The sequence below is a fragment of the Amblyomma maculatum genome, chromosome 1, assembly GCF_055883805.1.
Source record: "Amblyomma maculatum isolate TAMU_Amacu chromosome 1, ASM5588380v1, whole genome shotgun sequence".
Taxonomy (NCBI): domain Eukaryota; kingdom Metazoa; phylum Arthropoda; class Arachnida; order Ixodida; family Ixodidae; genus Amblyomma; species Amblyomma maculatum.
The window spans coordinates 400,358,255-400,380,570 of record NC_139344.1 but is presented as its reverse complement, the minus strand read 5'-3'; the positions used below and the strand labels follow the sequence as shown (position 1 = coordinate 400,380,570).

The following is a 22,316-nucleotide window of genomic DNA, read 5'->3' as shown; positions in this document are numbered from 1 at the left end:
ATAACTAGCTCCGTAGGAATAGCGCTGCACAGTATGAAGGATAAGGAACTCAAATATATAAATTGCCATGTCATGAAAGGAATTTAATTTTAAAAGTAATCCGAGGAAATGGTAAGCATTTACGTTATCCAGAATGTCATGGTAGTTATAGGTTAGATGAGGAAAACAGCGAGGTTGAAGTATGTAACAAGTATGAAAACTTAAATGCGTACACGCATTTCACCAGGCACTTGCTTTTGAATACGCAATTATGTCCCACACACACACACACACACACACACACACACACACACACACACACACACACACACACACACACACACACACACACACACACACACACACACACACACACACACACACACACACACACACACACACACACACACACACACACACGCACGCACACGCACACGCACACGCACACGCACACGCACACGCACACGCACACGCACACGCACACGCACACGCACACACACATATATATAAACATGCACGTTATTATCACTACTGCTTTCCGTTTCATTTTGGGCTAGCGATAATTTCTTCGCCTTCGTTTCTATCTTATCCAATAAGGGCACATTTGCTTAAGTAATCATTGTTTTTAAACATTTATTTCAGAAATGCGTCATTAAAATTTTTTTCGGTCTCTTTGTGCATTGTGATTCTTATTCAGCTTAGATAAGCTCTGGTAAAATTTTTATCAAACGTAACTATTTTCCATATTTTGTTTTTGCATATGTATTTTTTCTGATGTATATCCGTGTTCAACATCCCAACTGTAAGGTCCGCTTCCCGCATCTTTTTATTATAAATTAGGCGTATTCAATGCACCTGAATAGCTCGGTTCGCAGAACTTTCTTTTCGGCAGCCTAACGAGCGTATAAGGATCTAGGAACCGTGTAATTAATGTGGTTGTAAAAAGCCCGAATGGAAACAACTCATTGACGACATGCCCATATGATAACCATACATTTCATAATAAATCTATTTGACTATATTTACCTTCGAATGCCGCTAGTTCACCAAATATTGAAGACAGCTTGAAGTAATATGCGCTCGTGCATCTGAGTAATTGATAGACTACCCAAGTGTAATACTTTGCCAAGATCATGAAAGACATCCGGTAAGGAATGCTGCACGGAGTTTACCAAATCGACCAAGAAATTAGTCGAAGATGCTCATTCCGAGAGTATGTGCATCGTCTGGGCTTGATAACATTTCATTATCCTTAAATGCTATATCTTAATTGGGCCATGGAAGACGTGATAACGTTCAGCAAGGCTGTTGCTTAGGCTAGTGGTGAAGTTTGCTCATTTTTTGCTTTAAATGAATCGAGGACATTGCTCAGCACCTAACAGCAAGTGTAGAGAGCCCTGCCACGCGAGAGCATGAAGATTTTCCACAAGAACATAGAGACTGAAGCTCCGTGTATGCCTACGGCGACGTCTTCTACGGTTGCCGCCTAGTGAACGCCAAGAGACTGCTTGCATGCCTACACTGTCTCGTATTCGGTAAAAGGGGACTGCTCAACGCCCTCGTATTAGACGCACGCGCTGCGATACAATTCTCATTGTGATTCCACGTAAGTATCAAAGACAATTAGTGTCTTTCATAAGGATAAGCACCCGTGGTTGAGTAGCAGCATTGTATTGCAGAATTACACCCGGTAATTTCCGAGAAAACATGTCGCATATACGCTACTTTTACCCATGTGCCGATTTCCGGCACCTGTTGATTTGCTGATTGAGAACTTGCCAATACAAAGAGAGAGGTTGGTTGCAACCGGAAGCGAAGTATTCACGGTTCCGACTCTGCGGTCGTTCACGCGGGACAAGCAGCATAGCGCGTCCTCGGCATGACTCGATCTCTATCCAGGTCATCACCGCTACACGAGCATAGGTCCAATAAGGTTTAACGCGTCTTCTGCAAATTCTGCGAGATACTGCCTGGAAAGCAGGTTCTGTAATGAACACACTGTTTGCCCTTATAGAAGAACTAGCGTAGCATTTCTTGCGGACTACGTTATTCTTCACAGACAGATACATATATACTGGCTGCCAGCACCTGATCTCTACTATACGCACACTTGAACTACGTAGGTCTCTGCAGGACAGCAGACGATGCAGATGTTAGCGATAGCTTCCATATGTAACGAACAAGTCAGCCAGGTATCAAACAAATGCAGAAAAAAATTGTGGCTTCGTTATGAAATACATTAGAAGCAAACCAATTTCCCCTGCCGCGAATAGAAGCATAAAAAACTGTTTTACGAATGTGAAGCAATAATTAATCATGGATGTGACTGACTAGAGGTAGACAAAAAAACCGCATTTCACTGGTGCGATCAGGCGTCACAGATAATGAAGCCGTTTGCCAAGTGTGAAGCGAAAGCTTGTGAAAGCGTATATACCCGGTAGCGTACGGTGCCTCATGCTGCCTTCTCTCGATTTCAACATTTCCTAGTGATTGTGGAGATGTAATTGGGCGTAACCAGGAGGCCCACTCAAAATGCAGCATACTCTGAATTAATGCGCGACCAAGCCCTCCGTATGCCTTCCAGGCCGCAGCAGCAGATGTCGCTAATCTTAGGCGACACCGAACTATACCGCTGCGAGTTGGGGTCATATTTCGTGTTTCAATGCCACATTGTACATCAAACTACACGTAGTGAGCCATTTTCGATACAGTCATTCTACGTAAACGAGAAGGGAATTCCTCGCGCTAGGCTTTTAGCGTTACTGGTGTCAAGGGATAATTATTGCGAACCTATACGAATAGACCTAGAGTAGCAGTAAAATGATGCGGACTTTGAAATGACAATCGTATTCAGCGCGCCAGCTGCCAGGTCAAAATGCAGAACAAATTTCTGTATGACTCGAAGGATTCATGCATTAAGTGGCAGCTACCCACTGAACTATTTCCGTTGCCAAGGGCAAGTATTACTAATGGCTACAATGCTGTTTTCTGATAACCTTTTGGAGAGTACTACCTGTATTTCACTTTTGCAGCTTCATAAGTTGACCTCATGCATAATTTATAATCAATAATTTTCGTATTTAGGCCTCAGATTTTTATATATCAATCTAAACAAAATTACCGCTTATCTTCCAACTTTGCCGGAGAGAGAGAGAGAGAAAACTTAATTTCAAAAAGAAAAAGAAAAGAAAAAGAAAAGAAAAAGAAAAAAAAGGGGGGGGGGCAGTGAGTGGAGTCTTCATTTCAAGACCCCAGTGGCCTGGGCTGCCGCTCTTGCCTGAGTTACCAGCCTGCGCTGGGTCTCTAGATCAGAGCATTGCAGAGTGGCCTCCCACTGCGCCTCCGAATGGTGCATGTTTATGTGTGGAGGTTTGGGGCCTGTGCACCCCCATGTGACATGGTAGGCGGTGGGCTGGTCATTGCACCAAGGGCATATGTCTGTGTAGCGTTCTGGGAACATTATGTTGTATTGATGTAGATTGGGGTAAGTGTTGGTTTGAAGCTGTCTCCGTTCCCGCATTTCTTGTGCATTTAGACCCTTGTGTGGAGGGGGATAAATTCTACGTTGTTCCCGTAGGTACTTAAGTCGCGCGCCGTAAGTCGCTGGGACAGGAATGCTGGTTGTGAGATCGGGATTAGTGGCCGCTCGGTTTGTGTGACCTCGAGCTAGCCTATCCGCGACCTCATTACCTTCCAATCCAGAGTGCCCCGGAACCCAAGTGATCTGATGTTTGAGCTGTGAGGTTGTAACCAATGGGTTAGTTGTGAAGCGAGATAATTTTTTAGGTATTCTGCCTGCAAGGAGGAGCCGACACGCCGCTTGTGAGTCGGTGATTACGTGCAGCTCTCGATTGGTCGCGTCTCCGTAGGTAATGGCCAGTACGATCGCCGCCACTTCCGCTTCTGTGATAGTAGAGTGCTGGATGGACATGCTGGAGACTTCTGTGTATGAAGAGCCCGCCAACACGGCTGCTGCTGCGTTCGGTGTATGCTCGTATAGAGCGGCATCCACATAGACAGTTTTCGGACTGCGTTCCACTGCACGTTTAAGATAATTCACTCGGGCGTGTCTTCTGCCTTCGTTGTGGACTGGAGACATGTTCTTTGGGAGCGGGGACACATATACTCTTGCCCGGTACAGAACAGGAATGTTAGTCGTTGACTATATAGCTTGTACGTCCGAAGAATAGCCAACGCGCTCGAGAATGAGCCGGCCAGTCCCAGTTGACAGAAGGCGTTCCCTTTGGGACAGGAGTACAGCCTCTTGAATTTCTTCAAATGTGTTGTGCAGTCCAAGAGCTTCCAATTTGACGTTGGAGGTGTTTGTTGGGAGGCCTAACGCGTTCCTGTAAGCTGCACGTACCATTGCGTTTACTTTGTTGAGATCTCTTCGGAGCAGGGTAGTCCATAGGAGAGGCGACTGATCATCAGCGCCTGCACCAGACGGATCGTGTCTTCTTCCCGCATGCCTCTTCTGTTTCTTGCCACCCGGCGGATGATTTTAGAGATCTGCTGTGTTGTGTTCTTGAGGAGGTGGAGCACGTGGTCTACCTTTCTATCGCTTTGGAGCCAGAGACCCAGGATTCGTATGAGTGGCACTTCCCGGATTGGGACCCCATGCAGGAGGATGCTAATATTGCCTGGTGATGTATAGTGGTACCCACGTATACGGATGGCTTCAGATTTATCTGGGGAGCATTGGAGCCCGCATCGAAAGGCCTCTGTTTCCACGCAGGTTGCGGCTGCTTGAAGTGTTTCTTCTTTCTGGCCTAGAGAGTCGGTGGTTGTCCAGATCGTAATGTCATTAGCATACAGGTTGTATCCAATGTTCGGAACCTGTTGCAGAGCCCTTGCGATTCTAATCATGGCGAGGTTGAAGAGGAGCGGGGAGATGACCGATCCCTGTGGCGTGCCCTTGTTTGGCATGTCGTGAAGATCCAATCTGATGTCACCCATTCCTATCGTTGCCGTTCGGTTGGACAAAAAATTCTTGACGTATCGGAAGGTGCATTCTCCGCAGTTTAGGTTATTGAGCTCGGATAGGTTTGCCTCGTGAGACACGTTATCAAACGCGCCTTTTAGATCTAGCGCCATAATGAGGTGCTCGCCTCCTCTCGCAATGTTAGAAAGTACCTCCTCCTTGAGGAGAAGAAAAGCGTCTTGAGTGGACAGACCCGATCTGAAGCCGATCATGGAGGGATGGAAGAGGCCGTTATCTTCTATGTAGTGTTGAAGTCGCGTCTGGATGACTCGCTCGTAGAGCTTGCCCAGGCACGAGGTGAGTGATATGGGTCGTAGCGTTTCGACCGCCGGCTTCTTGCCCGGTTTTGGAATTACGATTATCTCCGAGCGCTTCCACTCAGAGGGAATTTCATTCTTCTCCCACAGCGAGTCGTTCAAATACTTGGTGAGGTCGCTGATTTGTGCCTTGCTGAACTTGCGGATCATGGCGTTGCTGATCTTGTCCGTTCCCGCCGTCGGGTTGCGGGTGCATGATCGAACTGCAGCATACACCTCGGCTTCAAAAATGGGAGCATCGAGTGCCGGATTTTCCTCGCCCTGGTAGGTCAAAGAGCAAGGAGGAGCTGGGCTGGTGCCGATATATTTGTCCTTAAGAGCTTGAAGCAGCGTGGCGTCGTCCCCTGGAAAAAGGTGAGCAATACGCTTCAGGGTCCGTGTAGATGCGGATTTTGATTTAGAGGGGTCAATCAGGTTCCGCAGGATTGTCCAAGTACGGCACGTTCCCAGCGTTCCTCTCAATGACTCGCAAAATTGTTGCCAATTTTGTTGTGCTAGGTTGGTGGCGTATGTCTGGGCTTCCTCCGTGAGCTGCGCAATCCGCAGACGGAGGAGTCTATTTAGGCGCTGTCTTTTCCATCGCCTCACAAGGCGGCTGCGCTTCTGCCGTAGCTTGAGAAGATGGCGGTCTACCTCTGGGGCTTCCAATGTGCGTTGTATTATTTCGGTGGCTTGCTTGTGTGCTTGTCTGATGTCTTCGCCCCAGTCTTGTATGGACTGAATTGGACCTGATGGGACGTATGCGTTGCGGAATTTGGGCCAATCGGTGATATGGGCAGCGCCCAGATCCCTCCGGATTTTGGTAGATGATATGGATACGCTTAGTATGCAGTGTTCACTTCCCAGGGTTTCTTCTAGGTTCGTCCATGTAGCCTCAGCAACATTCTTGATCAGGGTGAGGTCCGGGCAGGAGTCACGGGAGACGCTGTTACCTTCCCTTGCCGGATATAGAGGGTCGGTGAGGAGTTCCAAGCCGAGGGCTTCTATTGCTCGCGCAACTGTCACTCCTCTGGCTGAGTTTGACTGGTACCCCCAGTCCCGGTGAGGCGCGTTGAAGTCCCCGACCACGACAAGCTGATTTGCTTGCGCCAGGTGGGTGGCTTCGGAAAGGAGGTTGGTGAAGTCGGCCTTTGCGGGTCGTGGCGGCTTGTACATGTTGATGACGAATGTACTCTTTCGGCCTCGTTTGTTAGGCACTATTTCTATCGCTAAGTGCTCAACTTCCGATTCGGATAAGGAGTGCTCGATTACAGTAATGGAGTTTGCGACTAGGATTGCAACCGACGGCATGTGGGAAGGCGCAGAATTGGCTTCTCGTTTACACCTCCAGCGCCTGCTTCGCCGAAAGTTCAGTTGCAACGTCGAGTGTTTGCGGAGTTCCCGGAAGTTACGCCTGCAGATTTAACGCCCCTTGGTACTCAAGTTAACTAACTACAGCTGTAAACCAGGTTCATTGAGCAACAACAAAAACGGTGTGTATGTGAACAAGCATTCTACATTCTGCCTTCGGTCCAGCCAGGTGTCTCCATAAAGCTCACATAGCATTTTAAAGTGTTCTCCGCCAAAGTTGCTAAAGTAGACGGAACCATGCCTAACAATGCTAAAATGCAAAGCTAGTGGAAGAACTGGATAATTTTTTCAGGGCAAAATAAATGAAGTTGTAGCAAACGACCCAAGAATGCAGATCGAAATTTGGTGCAGCTACACCATGTGTGGTCAGTTAACGCAAGAAGAATATCAGAGGAATAAAACGAGCCTCAGCTTTCGAAGAACATGTTGAAGGTCTGTATGGGGGCTGTCAGAAAGCGAAGAGCTGAAAGGAAGGAAAAAAGCAAGCCATCGTGGGACACCAAGATTATCTAAAAATAAAAAGAAAGTGGGACTTAATCCAATACTCCACAACAACTATCTTTGAAATCAATACACCCTCGTGCTCACAGGGCGAATATTACGTGTAAAATTTACAAATTATTATTGCTTCAGAGACTGCTGAGATACTATTGCGGACTTCATCCAGCGCGCTGAACTTAAGCAGAGTTCAAAACCTCAAATATCGATCACGAATTCCATTCCTGTCTGAAGAACACTGAATACATCAAGCAATTTCTGAGGACCTGTATTTGCCCAAATAATATTGATTTCAGTTATTGTAAATCCATGCCACTTTTTGTCAACGTCCGCGTCACGCCTCAGAACAAGCTTCTCCTACAAAGGCTAAGGAACTGAAGGAAAATAAGTGAATGTTGGAGTTTGTGTCAAGTTGGCGAGAGAGGCGCAGAATAGCATGACCTAAGGGATTCAAAGCGAGACTGACTTTGGGATAATTGAATAGGACACGCAAGGTTTCTGTTTCTTGGTGAAACATTCAGCTTGGCCAACGTACGTTTGGATTACATGAATGTAGTTTTTTCTAGTTCTCATTTTGCAATTAACTTCTATGCGCGGAGAGTTCGTGAACGTTTGGATAATTTTCAACTGCCGTTGTATTTTTGCAAACACATCTTTTCTATCATCTGTGGGCCTCAAACATCGCTGCGCAGTTATGCCAAGAAGTGTTTTGCTTTGTGTATTTGTCTGTCAAATATTGTCGTTGCGCGTGTTCTCACTATGATATGCGCAACTTTTATTTTTCAATATTTGAAATATTAGCGCAGATCACGCCTGTGCATGAATATGACTAAATGGTTGCCCTTTGGATACAGAATGAGCATTCTGCATAAAAACAGGGGATAGGAAAGTAGTATTTCGTACTATATACAAATCATCTAGTTCTAGTCACTTGCTAAACTTCAAGACAGTTGCCCAAGCGGGAAATAAAATTAGAAATTCAGCAATTTCTGATTGGCATCCGTCAGGTGCCGCCATATTGCTAGGAAGGAAACCTGTACCGCTGTCAAAGAAACTTCATACTTCAAACGAAATCTTTCCTGTCCGGAAGCTGTCCGGGGTTATGGCTCCACTGTCTGTGCTAAACAGGAATGCAGTGCATGGTAGCGTGAGAGCGGATTCAAGAGGATTTTCTTTTATTGTAGCAGGAAATATGTTACAAAAAACAATGCAAAAGCAGGTGCCAAAGTCAAGACTTTTAAAAGGACTTCCTGTAAAGGCTATTAAGAAGAAACTTGCGGAGAGCAATTGTAAAAATTTTACAGTATTTCGCATCAGTGATTTGTGGCGAGAGAAACATGGGAAGTTATTACAATCATCCTTGTTTTAATGAAAGCAATACTACAACAACTCATACAATAATACCACGAGAACTAATCATAAAATGAAATACAAAATGACACACTAACGATGTATGTTTGCAAATTTATTTAGGCTTTTAATAAAAACTGTAGAAGAGCGGAAATAAAGACGTAAAAGTTTTAACGAATCATTAACAGCAAGTGGTAATAATTCCAAATAGGAGTTGCGAAGAATCGAGTTGTTTGTTTTCCATAAGTGGTGTTTGGTTCAGGCAGTACGAAATTATTGCTGGTAGGGAAGCGTGTGTCGTTGCGATGGGGTATTTGTTCATTGTAGATTAGTGAAAATGAAAGTAACTCTTTACTACATTACAAATTAGAATGCATAGACTGTAGTTTATTATTTAGGGCGCAGAAAGATTATTGTCGAAATGGAGCAGACGTAGGGAATTTTCAGTCCGGTGACTATAAGTAATAATGCACAGAGCTTGATTTTGGATGATTTGAAGGGAAGACTAAAGCGAAGGGTATGTGTGATACAACACTGAATGTGGGTGTGTGTGACCGAGTAATAAATAGGAATGTGTTTGGGAATTACAAAACTACTGGCGAACTTTAATTAGAACTCTAATACCATAAGCCATCTTGCGCGAAATGGAAGTGATGTGAGTGCGAAATTTATTATGTTTATCAAGTTCCGCACCTAGTAGGGATACATGGTCAGAAGCAATGATTGAGTTTGAGCCAATGATAACAGATGGATGTTCGCTAATAATTTTATGAGGTGAGCTGAAAACTATTAACCTGGATTTGGAAGCTATATGGGACCGAAAATTATCCCGGGACCAATTAAATCAATTCTCTGCAAAAACATTCAGTTGTTCTATCACCTTGTTTATATGTGAACTTGAGCTAAGATGGTCATGTCGTAGGTATAAGATTTATTAAAGCGCATTGGGAGGTCATTAGTATATAGTAAAAATATGTCATTTGATAGCAATAAATAATCAATCCCTGTTTTTAAATCCCAATATACCTGTTTTCAACTCTTTTGGCTTGCTTTCAAATGTTCATTTAGCTATAGCCCCATTTGTGACTGGCCAGGCATTGAAATCTTTCCAGAAGATAATTTTCGTGACAGTCTTTTTGCCGTATCACTTTGCATCCATTTAACGTATCTTGCACAAATATTTATAGTAGTCGCGCCACACAATATCGTTCACTCGTGATAAACAGATTACAGGGGATGACAAAGTCACTTTGGCTGCCCGTTAACCCGCCTAATAAAGCAATGCACTATTCTTATCTTAAGAACATCCTTTCATCTTTCAAGACTGTTTGTTATCGCCCCTACTGCTCCTCGTATAAGGCGACCGAATATATCTAGGACTAGTGGCATCACATGAGTGCGTTTACATAAAGCACTTGTCACTCGTGACGTATTGAGGTTAGAGGACAGTATAAAGCTGGAGATTATTATTCAGCCATGTTCTGACTGATAAAACAGTTGCCACTTGCGACGCGTCCTTAAGTATTGATAAACCATAGCCTCTCGGACGCTATCTTCAGCAGTGAGGCTAACACTTCAGACTGATCTGCGCTGCTATCCGCCAACTTTGTCAAGTGTGATAATGGCTTCTTCGGGACCTGACGCTAAGCCCCCTCTACCTGCTTCGAAACGGTATGTGTCGGCGTCTGCTCATTCGACGCGCTCGTTTTTCTCATATATTCATATTTTTTGTGGTGCACTGCCAGGCAGTTAAGAACGTTTACGGTACTTTATATGCTATGGCAAGCAAAGTTTACGCGGGTATCGTGAACCGAGAACATTTTGAATTAGGAAAGTTTCTTTCTCCAGTCGGTACCTACACCGTTCTGCCGCAATATATGGGCTAATAGAGTGCCTTTGGGAAGCAGCTGTGTCGCAGTTGGATTCTGCTGAACTGGAACGGTAACCTTCTATACGATACCAGCCACGGACTCATGCGCCTATCCAGCTTATTTATAATTTTCCGAATCAAGGTTTAGTGATGACACGCTGTTTCATATCATACACAATGAGCAGATAAAATAGGCTTTTTAGTCCACTCCCCGTCTCCTAGAACGCTATGGCTCGGCCCCCCGTGGTGGTTCAGTGGTTAGGTCGCTCGACTGCTGTGCTCAAGAATGCGAGGTCGAATACCGGCCTTGGCGACCGCTTTACGATGGAAGAGAAATGAAAGGCACTCGTGTGCTCTTCAGTGTCAGTGCGTGGTAACGAACACCAAGGGGTCGACATTTACGGTGTTGTCAACTATAGCATGTCAAATAGCTATAGCCCCTTTAGGATGTCAAACTTCATAAACCAAAGCCAACCAACAAAATGTCACCGGCTGCCAGTAAATTCCCGTTTTCTTGTTTTATCTAAGTCTAACAAAGGGTGATTAACAACCTTAGATATGCGATGATATCACTTGAATGGCAGAAAGTGAAGTGGAACGCAAGAGACTTCTGATGCGCGTACAAGAAGAGAGTGAGAAGTTTGGGCTTAAACTGAATATTAAAAAGACAAAGATCATGGCGTCTTGCCCTATCAAGTCCTGGAGCATCAATGGACAAGAAGTGGAAGCTGTGACAGATTTTCTCTTCTTGGGCTCCAAGATTACCTCGGAAGGTGACTGCGGTCATGAAATTAGGAGATGCCTGCTTCTGGGCAAGAGAGCCATGGCTAGCCTTGACTGCCTAGTAAAGAGCAGAGACATTAGTCTGCCAACCAAGATCCGTATAACTCGTGTTATGGTCTTTCCAGTTGTGATGTATGGATGCGAGAGTTGGACTGTGAAGAATGCTGACCGCCGAAGAATTTACGCGTTTGAATTGTGGTGCTGCCAGAGACTCTTGAGTGTTCCTTGGACGGCCAGAAGATCAAATCAGTCGATATTGTCGACCATAAACCCTGACTGCTCATTGGAGGGTCAAATTCTAAAGTTAAAGCTCAGCTAATTTGGTCATCTGATGAGAAGAGAGGAGTCGCTGGAGAAAGATTTGATGTTGGGAAAGGTCAAGGGTCGCCGGAGAAGGGGTAGGCAGCGAACGCGATGGTTAGATGACATCCTCAAGGCGCTGCAGGTGACGTTATGTGATGTTAGGAAGATAGTGAGAGATCGGAAAGCGTGGCGTGATATGGTCCATAGGGTCACGAAGAGTCGGACACGACTGAACGACTGAACTGAACTGAACAAATGGTTATTCGGCTTCGCGAGTCGTCGTTCTTCTGGTCAATGAGATCAGACTATTTTCGCGACCCTATCCTGTGCTGAATGCAGCAATACTTCTCTAGTTGTGCGCTAGTGCCAATCGCACGTTAACCAGGGTTGCTTAATAAACTCACCGAATATATAATGATGTAATATGGCAGTGCACTCGATTTCATCAAGCCTAGTTTCAAGGCTTCCCGTTCATGTTTTGCTGACGCCCGCTTCATAATATTTTATGCCACAGCAACCAGACACCCTTTATGCACTAGAATTTTAAATAAACGGGATAAAAACACAGGATCGCACTATTAGCCAAAGCTACTGACCTGTATATTACTAGCGTTATCGGCTTGAAGAAATTGCTTTCTTGGCCCCCAATTCGAAATAGGCGATTAAGTAAGTAGGCCTACATTGATGCAGGAAATAGAGCAGGGAAATGTTTTAGTTGATCGCGACCTTTATGAAAATCTGGCTACGTTTGTCTCCGCGAGCAAAAAAGGCACTGTTTGGAAATACATGAAATGGCTTGCCGCAAGTCTGTATACCAATCGTTTCCTTTTTTTCAGTATAAAGTAAACAACGAAACTGATTACCAGAATGCGTTTTCCCAGTATCTTAGACAGTTTTCTTAGTACTGTTGATGTATCATCATAAGTGTAAAGATTGTGTCTGTGCGTTTCTGCCTTTGTATTTTTGTACCTTGTTGGCAAGTTTTTTTTTTGGCGCTGCTTCCACGCTTATCGTCTTCTGATTTTACTGTTCCACTTTTGCCTTAATGGCTTGGTGTCCTTGATTGTTTTTGACGGTTTATGCCTTGATTTACCTGTCATTTTTGTAAGGCCCCCAAATGAATGCCCTCTGGGTGCAAAGTAATTAAATGACAAAGGGAACTTATAAGCGATTAACGCGACATGAGAATTTAAGCCGGAAATAACTGTGCCACGAATGTTCAATAGTGAAGTTTTCAGCGACTTATGGTGAAAAACATTTCACGTTCAGTTTTCGTTGAAGAAATTAGTATTCTTTTTAAGCTTTTTCTGGAGGTCGCTGAAGCTGTTCAACGAGAAAAACTTGGAAAATAAAACTGTGAGGCTAATATTTTGCCTCTGTGCTGTTCAGGTACCCGTTGCTGCTAAAAACAATTTGTACCTCTGCTTCAATTCGTTATAGTCACCTGAAGATGGGTTTGTACGAGTATATATATTCTCTTACCATGACATCTATGCATATAACCAAGCCGTGCGTTTCATCATTTTGATTCCGCAAGAGTGCTGATTTTGAGCGTTTGCAGACCCGAGCTGGAATGAGACTGTCTGTAAACCAGTATTATGCTCGCGGAATTTATTTCAGCTTATCATGTGTTCCACAAGAGAGCGAATATGAGCTGGATGGTACATGTTGAAGAAAAGAATAAAACAGCGCTACGAAAATTGTACCTGGAAGGGGAGGGCAGATCACGTTTTTATTCTTCCCTTGTAGCTTCTTGCATAGCGATTTTGTTCTGTTTTTATCGTAGGTGTCTAAAAAAACTTCGCCTTCACTTCTGTGACGAAAATAACTTTTGTTTCTTTGCTACAGAAATTTGGACAAGAAAGCCAAGTGTACTGCGCAGTGTTCACTCACCAAAGCTTCCTGTCCGGTAGTAATGAAGGCCAGGATTGAAGAATGCATCGTCCACTCACCCTTTCCAGCCGCAGAGATACCTTGCTGCTTGTTCTACGAGGCTGCTAAGGAGGCGCTTTCCAAAGATCCAGAAAAGCTTGCGCTGGTACGTGTTTCCTTAGTGGCTTCATAAAATGTGAGAGAGAGGTTGAAGAATACGGGAAAAAGGGGAGCATCGCTGGTTTTATACTCTAAACTTGTCAGGTCGCTGCATCCTCTAAAAATTCCAGCTGGGAGCCACTTTAGGGAAGGCGTCCTAAATAAATGCCTTTTCTTTTGAACATTAAGCCGCGGAATGATAATTCACGATATAGTTCCGCGACCCTTACCTATGTTTTCCTTTTACGTGCCATCAGTTTTCCCGCCTGCGGACGTGTTATTTTTTTAAAGCCGCGAGAGATGGAGTGCTCTTCTAGGTTCATTTTAATAATTTCAATTCGCGCATGGAGGACGCAAAGTGACGAAACGTGCGTGGCCGCCACAGCGTCCAGTCAGTACAAAAATGCCTGGCTGACATCGTCGGCCACCTAGCTCAGTTTCTCTTCAATACAGGACTGCACACACACTCGATACACAGCTCACCTCATAAAGTCATCCTCTTTTCTACCTGCTTTCCATCTCGACGACGTTGCAGTATTTTATCTGCTGCAGCTATGGCATAGCCCTGTCGATAGGCACAGTGCTCTTTATCGTGCTGAAATTGCAATTTTGTAAGACGCAAACGCAGATAGTGATATCTCCAGCAGGAAAGGTTCTTTACAGCGTTTCACATGCTGCATTCAGTACTGCGAAAGGTGAGAACGATTGTTGTTAATAAAGACTTCGCTTTCGACATGAATTCGCTCCTGCACCCCAGTTTCCTGCGGCGGCTAGAAGCATAGACAGGGGTGCAGGCCATACTGTACGGCCCATGTTGCCCTTACCTTTCGAGGTGCTGTAAACAGAATTTGAAACAGAGTATATAGCGGTTAGTACCTGAACATTGTCGGCAGTGTGCTCGCTTTTCCTCCCGTCACCGTATTTGAAACATGAAGTAGGATTCCCACTAAAGGTGTTTAAGCACTGTATTCTAGGCGTTTAGCATAATTGCCCTGTAATCGCCACCTTTCGGATGCCGCATGAGCGTACCACAGGCACGGGTGAAGGCAAAATGACAGGATGCTGAGCGGTGTAGCTTGAACCTAGCTTTACAAGCGAAAGGTGTTAATGATGGCTTTTCATGGTATAGTCAGGTTGCGCACGGTTTGAAGATTTCAATTAGGCGTACGGTCAAGCTATGTCTTAAGACTAGATGTGGTAGCGGCTTCAACATAAAACGGTATTTATACAATTTTGTTGAGAAAGCAACATTAAGCCAGGTTTCGCGTCGTCGCGTAGCCGGTGGCCGCTGGGTAAGAATGGCCTTCAACCGCCGTTGCCTAGCAACCGCTTCAGCCAGGCTCCGCCGGATGGCTCCGCAGTCGGGTACGCTTGCTCCCGCCAAATGTTTTGCTTTGTTTTGGTGCGAAAAGAACGCTACGACAGCCAAAAGGAGACCTCGGGTGGCCGCAGCTGCGCCGTGCATGTGAAGAGGCGTAGCTACGGTCTCTTCATAAAAACAAATAGTCTCCACCGGATCATCAGATCCAAGCCGAGCTGTTTCACCAACTGAGAAACGCCTGGGACATTTTTTTTTTTCGGACGTCACGTTTATTACACGGGGGTATGTACAGAAATGGCTATATACACAGACTATTTACAAAGCACTCCGCCGTTTCTGAGCTGCTCAACAGAAAGCACACATAAAAGGCAGGCAAATATAACTGAGTAGTGCATCTTAAGTCTCCTCTAGCTTGAGGATGATAGCAGGGATGATGATAGGCTAGCCAGCGGCGTATTTCGGGCGAGCGTGCACTCGGCAAGAGCGCTAGCTCGGCCCTCTCCTTTCATGTGAGAGGGTGAGATTAGAATCAGCCTGTCATGACATTTGAATTCAAGTTACCGCTATGCCACGGGTAGGAGCTGCCAACTCGGGTCTTTGCTTTCATATGGTAGGGTGATATCAGAATAATTCGGCCAGAACCATTGCGTTCTTGTTATCCCTACAACACGCAGGCACGTCCATGCGGTTTGGTTGAAGCGTGACTTTATATGTCGGCTGGTAGCTTGCGCTCTCGCGTCATACCCTTAAAGGATGAGCTTAAGTGTTCCGAATAATGTGTGCACCTTACGTTGATAGGGCGTCACAGGGGAAAAATGTAGCAGGCAAAAGAAGCTTCCGCAGTTGCTTTCGCAATTCAACTAGGGTTAACCAGTGGAAAACCTCAGCCAACGTTTTTTTTTGCGTCGGCCCTGCCGTGATGGTGCAGTGGTTAGGGTGTTCGACTACTGTGCATAATGTGGGATTGAATCCCAGCCTCAGCGGCCGCTCCTTGCTGCGGGCGAAAACCCAGGCGCCCTTGATCTCTGCGATATCAGTACAGTTTAAAAAACCTCGGTTGGTCGAAATTTCCGGAGCCCTCCGCTACGGCGTCTTTCATTTGTACGTTAAAACCCACAATTCAAACTATTTTTATCGGGTTTGAGGTGAAGAAAGACGCCGTATGTTTGTCTTATATTTCGGCAAAAACCTTTCAGGTATGCTCACAGTGCGTTTTCATTCACTGATGCTTTGAAAAAATTTCATTTTGGTTGCTCTGTCGGGAAAAAGAATGCATGGTATCTGTCTTCACTCAAACTTATTCGGACATGCGAGACCAAGTCTGAAGTTGCGGCCTGAGTAGAGCGTACTTTTTAACATATGAGAGTAAGCCGGCTGAGAGCTATAGAGGATTTGAAAGGCTGTTTCTGAGACTTCAGGCCATCACTCGGAATTCTCAAAGCAGGACTGCGGTTGGCCCATCTAATTGAGGTCAGTTTTGAAAATAACAGCTGCTTCGGACGCATATGGAAACGAATTCATAATGCTATAGAATATAGTTACTAAGGCTATTCTTTCTTTTTTTCTGCTTTTTTTTACTTGATATTTATGTTTAATATCTGAACTTTTAGATATTTGCTGTAGTTTTTATTTGTGATCACAAATTTATTAAGCATCTTCACAAACTCATCAATAAGGCCTTATTTCTGCGGTCCAAAAGAGCTCGCGAAATACTAAAAAAAAAAAATTCTAATGGCGGGGCACTTGCGCATCATTAATTTGCTGCTCTCAGACGTACAACGGATGAACGAGGTTCACTGTAGTGTTACTGTGACCAAGGAAACAATAGCTTTCTTTCGGCCAGAGTCATGCTACAGTCAGCCTAGGAAAGCCTATGTTGATCCTCCGTATCGGCACATGTTGGGGTGTTCTCGCTGGAGTCTTTTTTTTTTCTTGCTTTTTAAGGTGACTAGCGACGAACGAAAACCATTTAAGTACACAGAATGAAGGTTGCCTCTTGTGCGGATGGCATTGTTCGGTGTTGGTACCAAACACAACTAGACAGGCTATCGAATTTTTATCTTTCGAAGAGGATAATGCACGGCTCTACCCGTGGACAGAGACAAATAAAAAGAATATACGCAGCCTTCGCAGCGGCGACCTTGAGTTCGGGATACGCCGCTGTTGCGTCGTTTGCGTTGACATCCCACAAACGCCGCGTTCACTTTCGCTCGCTGGCGTGATGTTGCCAACCGCAGCATTCAGCATTGTCGTCTCACAGCCCTGCCTCCGTGACAACCGCTGCATGCCAAGGTATATCTACCTTGTGCATGCTGTATCCGCCTGCTTTTTCCATCTTTTCTTTAGCATGGCAGAGAAATCCGTAGAAGCAAGATAATGAAGCGAAGGCGCATGACGGTCGCTGACTGATAGCTTAACAATAATTCACAGAAAAAGACGCAGTGGTCAATGACACGATAGGCCAGGCGAACCGACTGCGAGATAAGGTGCCGAAGGGATAAAGGGCGTAGAAGGAGGGACGAGGTTATAGATTGAATACTAATTACGAACGATGCCTTCAAGCTCTTCAGATAGGGGCCGTGTGAAAGGAAAAGCGAAAAGATGGAAGAGAGCCATACTGCGTCAGTGAACTGGGGGAATGTTCTGAGCGAAGGGAAGAGGTGCCTCAATGTTTCCTTTTCAGGAGTGCCGGCGGACCGGATAGAGGAGCAAAACCGAGGCATTAGAAGACAAAACAAAGAAATAAACACAAAATGATGCATTGGCGTGGAGCGATGTCAACAACCGCGGAATAAATAAACAAACACAGCAGAAATCTGAACTCAATCTATAGAAACTTCATGGAAAGGGTGCCCCTTGATTCCTAAGTAATTAATCGCTCCGCGCTGTCCCCATAGCGCCTTTGTACGGAGACTTTCTAGTGAAAAGATAATATCTCGCATGATGCATGTGAAATTTTGCTTCTTAACCATACAAAGGGTAATGCTTATGCCAACCCTGCAGCAGCGCGGCGACTTTATGAGCACATTTAGAAGGCCTTCATCACAACCAGGTTAGGGTTATTGTGACTTGCGATAGTTGAAACATTAGGTATTTTAATGACGCAAGTGTAACCATGGTATGCGCTATCAAAGCCATTAATGAGACCGCAAAAACGTCGCCAATGACGACCTCTGGCTGACTGAGCCCTATCAGTTAATATCCATAAAATTACATACCAACATTGAGATCTCCACAAGTTCCAGTTTTTTTGTGGACGGACAGTGAAACGTATAGAGGTTGAAAGGTCACCTGAGGCTTTTCCAACAGCAGTTGCTTCATATTTCGAAACAACGAAATAATGAAAAAGAGAAAAATTTTGATCCATTCTTAGCCGAGAGCATCGCTCTCTTTCACGCCCCTAGGTCTGTGTCATTTCCTTTCAAGTGTACTTTTTCAGTCTCAATCTCTTTCCCGCTAGTTGCACTGTATACCCACCTACGGCTATTTTTCTGGTAGCTCGTCGCCCGATTAGCGATTGTTCGCAAGCCTTAGCGAATACCTTCGAATATATGTAACCGTGATATGGCGGTGCTCAGCGCATGGACCGGTCGGTCTTGTCACCTGCACACTACCGCCTGCCAGAGGCACGTTTGTGAAGAGGACCATGATATAAGTTATTCAGGTTGGCAGGAACGAAGTGATAAAAGTCCCGCTTTGTATCCAAGTGGATGAATGTTCCTGCAGGGCCTTGGATTTGCAACTCTGAGTAAAAGTTGGCAGGCCAACTTTCCAGCTTTTGCCTACTCGGTTATTGGTAGGCGACGCACAACATTTATAAACCCGTTTAGACCTAGCGAAGGGGTGATTTTGCATCTAAATGGGGAGATAACTCAAAAACAGGATGAAGAGAGGAACGAACAAATCGGCGCCTCTGTTGTTCGTTCTTCTCTTCGTCCTGTTTTTTCCTTTTCCCCCTTTGTACGAGGGTCATCCGAACGATAAGGTCTCCAAGTCTTTTATAAATAGAAAAAAAAGGTTTATTTTAAGCAATTTACAAATTACTTAAAAGGCAGACCATAGTTCGACTTTCCCACATAACTGCCGTTGCGGTCTAAGCCTTTTTGCAGATGCTGGTACAGTTTTTTCATGCCAATGTCATACCAGCTCACCGCCATGCCCATGTCATGCCAGTTGGCTTGAATTTTCGTGGCTTGAGCGAAGGGGAATGCCGCCATTCACGTGATTCTTGTTTGGTCTCAGGTGTGAAATCGAATGCCCAGGCTTCGTCACCCGTAACAATGAAAGGAAATAAGAAGAGTAAGATTGGGATGGAGCGCGTTTGGCAAGCACTCGCAGATTATGACTAGAAGCATACGGGTATTGCTCAAGAGGAGAGTATATAACAGTTGCATCTTAACTGTGCTCACTTATGGGGGCTGAAACGTGGAGGCTAACCAATAGGATTCTACTTAAGTTGAGGACAACGCAGAGAGCTATAGAAAGATGCTTCTGAGGTAGAGACCACGAAAGAGACCAAAGTGCGCAGTTTGCGCTCCCGTCAAAGTTCCCCAACTTTCATTCCATGGCCCGCACCTTTTAACTCGACTCTACCCTAACTTCGTACATGGCACATGATAGTCAAACCCTACCAACCTACAACTGAATAGATCACATTAGTTTCAAAACCGATTGAAAAAAAAATATGTATACAATACAGTTGTGATCTCTTGTACTGCTCGTCGACTATCTACTGCCCACGCGGTAGCTATCTGCTTTCCTTGTATCATGTACCGCGTACTTAAGGCGTTGTAAAGAAGGCGGGGGTGAGGGGGGCGATAGCATTCACTGTTGCCATTATTATGCAGTATGACAAAAGAAAAATGCGCGTTTATAACACGAGAGGTGGCGACACGGAATTATCTCCCACAGCAAAAGTAGTAGCCTTGTTCATTAATCTAGCAACTGGGATATATGCCTGATACAAAATCTATATCGCCTCGAAGTACAGCGCATGAGAACCACACAAGTACAGATAGACTCCTAACGACATCATTCGTACCCATCAACGCTAGTGCAGTGGTTAAGGCACCCTACTGCCTAGCCCAAAGATGCGGGATCGAACCACGGCCGCAGCGACCCATTTTTGGATGTAGTGGAAAAGCTAGGCGCCCATGTACTGTGCTATCACAGTGCACGGTAAACTACAGGTGGTTAAAATTTTATGAGTGCTCTACTACGGCCTCCCTCCTAGTCTGAGTAGCTTTCAGACGTTAAACTCTATAAACTAAACTAATAAACTAAGGCATCCTTCAATTCATATAGAATATTTTCAAACAGAATTAAAAAAACAGAGGGAAATGGGTATTGCATGAAAAACAGATATATGTATATTTTGTGTTATCAATATAAATTTGCTTTCTGATAGTTCCCCATATCGAAATTGTTGTAACTGAATTTCGTGCCTCAATTCGAATTCTTTTCAGTGTGGATTTCTACATGCAACAAGCATGTAAATGTAGCTAATATAAAAATGATTATAAGGCGTAGACTCCGACGAGCCTGTCATTGAATAACTTGTTTCTTGATGAAGAAGGAAAATTCTGAACTGTCTGTTTGGCTCTTCCACTAAAAAAGTAGCGACTTTTGTGGTGAAGACACACGGCGGGTCTATGATGACCCAATACCAGCTATATGAATAACATCGAATAATAAACCCTGTATGCTGTTATACAGCTTTTTCAGTATAGAATGCCTTAACCAAATATGAAAAAGGTATAAAGCTGCTTGATAGCCGCTGGTGAATTTGTACTAAAATAACACTGGGAAAGCAAAGGAAACACTGGATAACACAAGTGGGTCATATCATGTTCAGGCGGATGGCACTGCCTCAGCAACGCGCCGAGAGCTCTTCGTGCGCATGCAACGCTACGCCGCCGGCTTCCAGAAGCATGGCTTGGGCCCTGGGCACAGAGTCTGCGTCCACCTCGGCAACAATGTGGACAACTTCGTTGCCATGTGGGCATGTGTCTTTGCTGGAGCAAGCGTGGTTCTGGCCAAGACGTCGCTCACCGAACGTAAGCAGGCTGCAAGCAGATCATCATCCAGTGTTTCAAATTCACAACGTGCGCGTAGTATACATTCTCACTTCCTTGATGTTTAGTCAACCGCGTGTCTGTTGATTTCTAGTACTCCTTTGGCCTGCATAGGTTATCAGAGGAAATGGTTCAAACAAAAATCGTGCGGAACAGTAAGGCCGAGCTTTAAAAGTAAGTCTAAGTAGGTCTGGTACTGAGGCTGCAGTTTTCCCGTTTCCCCTAGAATACCCTTCTTTGGTTTAATGAACTCTCTTATACAGAAGTACTTTAAATTTTCCTTTATTTTAGCTTTGGATCGGCCACGACCGGGCACTCAGAAACTAAACTATAGGGCGGTAGTTCAAAATGGGCTTTAATGTGTGTACCGACTTCTCCTCAAATCGAGAAGCAACCGAGTGCAGGAGAAAACATCCCCGGAAGAAACGGCCCCTGAAGAAGCTGCAACGAGGAAAAAAACGTCTCCAAGGCAAAAACTGGCCCTAAAATGACTTCATCCGGAACTCACGTGAAAAGAAAGATACACATTTTATGCCATTCTTTCTTGGCTTTGAGTTAAATGTATACATCATTTTAAACCTGCGTCTTCTGGACGCTCGAGATGTTTACAAGAACTGCGTAAAAGCATGGTGAAAAAGCCATCTGGCTCTATATATATTTTGGAGTTCCGAGCTCCGCAGCTCGTTAAGCGATCTAAGACAGCTCTAATCAGCTTCGTAATACTGCCCACCGCGAAATGCACAAGCTGATCGACGTGCGGTAGTCTCGGGAACCAGCCCAAAGCAGAAGACGTCACTAGAATAATTTCCCATACCTTCTGGTGACAAGGTTCAACCGTTCTTCTAATGATGGTGTACAAGTGTGATAAAATTGATGATGATGTAAACAGGGCGAAGTTTAATCGGTCGTGCCCCCTGGCCACCCTCAACGAACGCTCTAAGCTTCTGGTACGGAAAAACCGGTGGTCAGCTCGCCTTTTTCCCGCAAACAAAGCGAAAACGAGGCGCTGTCAATAGTATTACAGCTGCCATAATTTTTATTGTTGTAAATGCCCATATCAATTCGATGTTCGCGGTCAATTATAAGCCGACCACTGAAACCGCGGTAATAAAGTTAACATATATCATTCATGATTGGAGATCGCCGCGGTGGTACGCAGTCTACGTCCTGTAGCGCAAGACTACAGTCCCCGTTCGTGGACATTTTTTCCTACTTCACAAGTAGAGACATTTAGTTACAGCAACGTTTATTCCGCCCTGCTTTTTTACGTTGCACTAATCATGCTTCCATCAAAGCTAGAAGCAAGTGAACGCGTGAGCCACAGATTGTACGTGGACAATCTGGACCGTGGGACGTAGTGATGTAGAAATTATAGGCACCTTCAGACAGTCATGACAACGTTTGAAGATCACGTAATACCTGGAAGCCTCAAAATCATCTCCCAAAAAGTCTGAGATGT

General features: G+C 44.8%; 1 protein-coding gene across 2 annotated transcripts in view; it reads left to right on the top strand.

Moving 5' to 3' along the window:
• The first annotated feature begins 1,026 nt into the window (after window positions 1–1,026).
• Window positions 1,027–22,316, top strand: part of LOC146208687 (uncharacterized) — a 37,992-nt gene continuing 16,702 nt past the window's right edge. Inside the window, exons 1-3 of one of the 2 annotated variants that reach the window (XM_084595912.1) lie at window positions 1,027–1,126; window positions 13,280–13,469; window positions 20,638–20,839. In XM_084595912.1, coding sequence (XP_084452038.1) covers window positions 1,113–1,126; window positions 13,280–13,469; window positions 20,638–20,839 — 406 coding nt within the window. In that variant the 5' untranslated portion in view covers window positions 1,027–1,112. Of the gene's footprint in view, window positions 1,127–9,907; window positions 10,147–13,279; window positions 13,470–20,637; window positions 20,840–22,316 lie in introns of those variants that run through there. The other variant, XM_084595911.1, reaches the window with a different exon arrangement.